A 2,743-nucleotide genomic window follows, 5' to 3' on the forward strand; every position below is an offset into this window, starting at 1 on the left:
TCCCTGGCTGGCGGTGCGGGGGCTGCTGCTCTCAGCGGCTAGGGAGCTGCTGGAAGAGCCAGACGATCCCTCACTGGAGATGCTGGTGCAGCTCGTCTCTGCTGGTGGGGAATTGCAGGAAGCCCCCAGTGCTGCGTGGCTGTTGGTATCAAGTGCCAGGGAGCTGTGGGATGGCACTGATGGCCCTTCTGCCCCGGTGTCGGGGCCTACAGTCTCCGGTGCCAGGGAGCTGTGAGATTGCCCTTCTGCCGCCTGGATGCTGCTCCTCCGTCTGCTGGTCTCCGCTTCTGGATTGCCGTGGGAATGCCCTGAGGCTGATGGCCTAGCCTCAGCGGTGGGGTTGACGAGGTCTGAGCTGGCACTGGAGTCTGTAAGGGGAAGAAGAGAGGTCAAGGGGAAAATGGCCATGCCAGGGGCAGGATAGGCCAGAGCGGTGCCCCAGCTGGCGTGGAGCAGAGGCTCTGCCAAGCCCGCCCTGGGCACCTGCTGCCAAGCCTTGCCTGGCCCCCCGCCCCAGCCCGGGGGCAGCCAGGCGCTTTGCCCCTTACCGGTGCGCAGGCCAGCGCAGCCGTGGCACTCCCAGATGGCCGAGCTGCTCGGCCAGTTGGAACAGCTCCTGTGGGTGCCCTGGGCAGCGCAGGAGAGGCACAGGAGCAGTTGCCAGGGCCTGGGGAAACAAACGGGTTGGGGGTGGTGAGGAGAGAGTGATGGCAGCCTGGGATTTTTCCAGCAGAGCTCTTGTTCCTAGCGCTCCCGCTGGCAGGCCTTGGCGAGACCGAGATCCCGCGCAGAGCCCTGGGGTGCCGCTGTGGCTACGTACCCCTCTCCCTCTGCCTGCTCCCTGCCTCCTGGGCAAAGGCACTCCCTGGCATCGCAGCGGTTGTGCCTCTCTCCTAGTGCTGCAAAGGCGTCATTGTCCTCCCAGGCTGGGCGTCTGATGGAGAAGGGAAAGCTGATGAGTCCCGGCTGGCCCCGCAGAAGGCAGATGCAGGGCGTCCCTGCTCTCCCCCCGCTGCCCTCTTTCCAACTCATCCATGAAGCTGAAGGCCAGGCTCGTGGCAGAGTGGAGGGACGGGACCGTGGGGGCACTCGCGGGGCTGGCACAGCACTTGCACCCTTGTGAGTTGGGCAGAAGGACACCAACCTGAAGGGGATTTGGATGCCCAAGATTTGCATTTCCAAGCAGAAGAGTTCCCTGTCTCTACAGAGGGGGCACCGGAAGCAAGTAATGCCAGCGCGCAGAGCCTGTCCCTGCAGGAGATAGACAAGGAGCGTGAGGGAGGCCCTGGTGCTGCTGAGCCGATGCCGTGCCCCAGGGGCAATGGAGGGGCTCCCCCCCTGGGGCAGACCCTGTGGAACCAGGCGTGTTTGCACGCTGGGCACACCAGGGTGCGGTAGCACTTTTGCTTGTCCACATCTTCCATGCAGACAATGCAGCTGGTGTCTTTCTTGGGAGTCGCCTCCACTGCCTGCTGTGGGCGGTGCTCGAAGCAGAAGGCCCTGGGGGAAAGAGGAGTGGGATGGGTGAGGTGAGAAGTGCTGGGTCCTTCCCCGGTGGTGGTGAGGAGGGAGCAGGAGGTACCTGTACTCAGGAAGGTACTGGGTGATGCATTCACCCCTCACGGCACAGGGAAGGTGGAAGCTGCGGTTGCAGCCCCACTGCCAGCAGTTGATGGTGGCCCCGCTGTGGCCACAGACGAAGCAGTCCTGGAAAGAGCACAGCAGTCCCCATCAGAGGCAGCCTCCTGGCCTGCACAGCCAGCCCCTGGCCACCGGGCAGAGCCCAGGATGTGACCGCTTCTGGGTCACACACCTCCACCCCCTCCGCCCCTCTGCCCGCCCTGCCCCCGAGATCTGCCGGCCAGATGAGGCTCCTGGGCTGCAGCCTCTGTGGAGCTGCTGGGAGCAAGGCTTTGGTCCCAGAGCTGCTTGGAAGGGCTGGGCTTGCTTTGTCTCTTACTAAGTATTCCCTTGTCTGACACAGATGTTAGAGGCATAGAGGAGAACACAACCTGAGCTCCTGATCCCTTCAGCAGTTGTCTTAGGATCCTGAATCCAGGTCTGAAATGCAATTTGGGATCCAGAAAGGAGCCTGTCAGGTCCCCACCTTCTGAGCTGCCTGCCCGATTGTCTGTCGAATGGCCTCTGGGGGAAATCCTATGAATGGTCCTCCCATGCCGGGTTGCTGGTAAAGCCCGCTGGAAAATAGCTGCAGAAGAGAAAAGCCGAGGAGCTGGGGAGAGCCTGGTGGGGAGTGGCTGTGGGAAGGCGGGAGGGAGCTGTGGAGGGACTCACCAGGCAAAAGAGATGGGCACAGAGCCCTTCCTGCTCCAGTCTGGGTCCACAGAGGTCCGGGTCAACCTCCGCCTGGAGGCACAGCATGCACACTGGAGGGGAGAGAGACAATGCCAATGGGAACGAGCACCTCTGCGGGGCTGGGGGAAGCGTGCCCGAGGGCTTGCCCCCGAGGGCTTGTCCCCCTGGGCCTGCTCTGTCCCTGCCCAGCTGGCTGATGGGCAGGGCCGGAGCCCTCGGGGATCAAGGGGGCACAGCAGGCAGGGGTGTCCCGGCAGGTGCCCCCTGCCCGGCCTGGGCCCCGCTTGCCCAAGAGAGGAGGGGCCATGCCCCGGGGAGCTTGGGGAGCTCCTGCCTCCCCCCGCCAGCACCCTCGGCCCCACGCTGACGGCCCCAACAAGCCCTCTGGAGCCGGAGGGAGGGATACTTTGCTCTCACCGTGCTCCAT

The 2,743-nt window shown here is 64.2% G+C and overlaps 1 protein-coding gene across 1 annotated transcript; it reads right to left on the minus strand.

Moving 5' to 3' along the window:
• Positions 1–210: 210 nt before the first annotated feature.
• Positions 211–2,387, minus strand: LOC103778578 (PHD finger protein 7-like; the record flags this gene model as incomplete). The annotated part of the gene is made up of 7 exons (XM_008946169.1): positions 211–368; positions 549–667; positions 821–934; positions 1,145–1,245; positions 1,332–1,500; positions 1,583–1,707; positions 2,296–2,387. Coding segments are annotated over 7 exons (878 nt in total), but the record flags the coding sequence as incomplete, so codon positions are not given.
• Positions 2,388–2,743: the final 356 nt, after the last annotated feature.

The sequence above is a fragment of the Merops nubicus genome, unplaced genomic scaffold (genome assembly GCF_000691845.1).
Source record: "Merops nubicus isolate BGI_N331 unplaced genomic scaffold, ASM69184v1 scaffold34848, whole genome shotgun sequence".
NCBI lineage: Eukaryota > Metazoa > Chordata > Aves > Coraciiformes > Meropidae > Merops > Merops nubicus.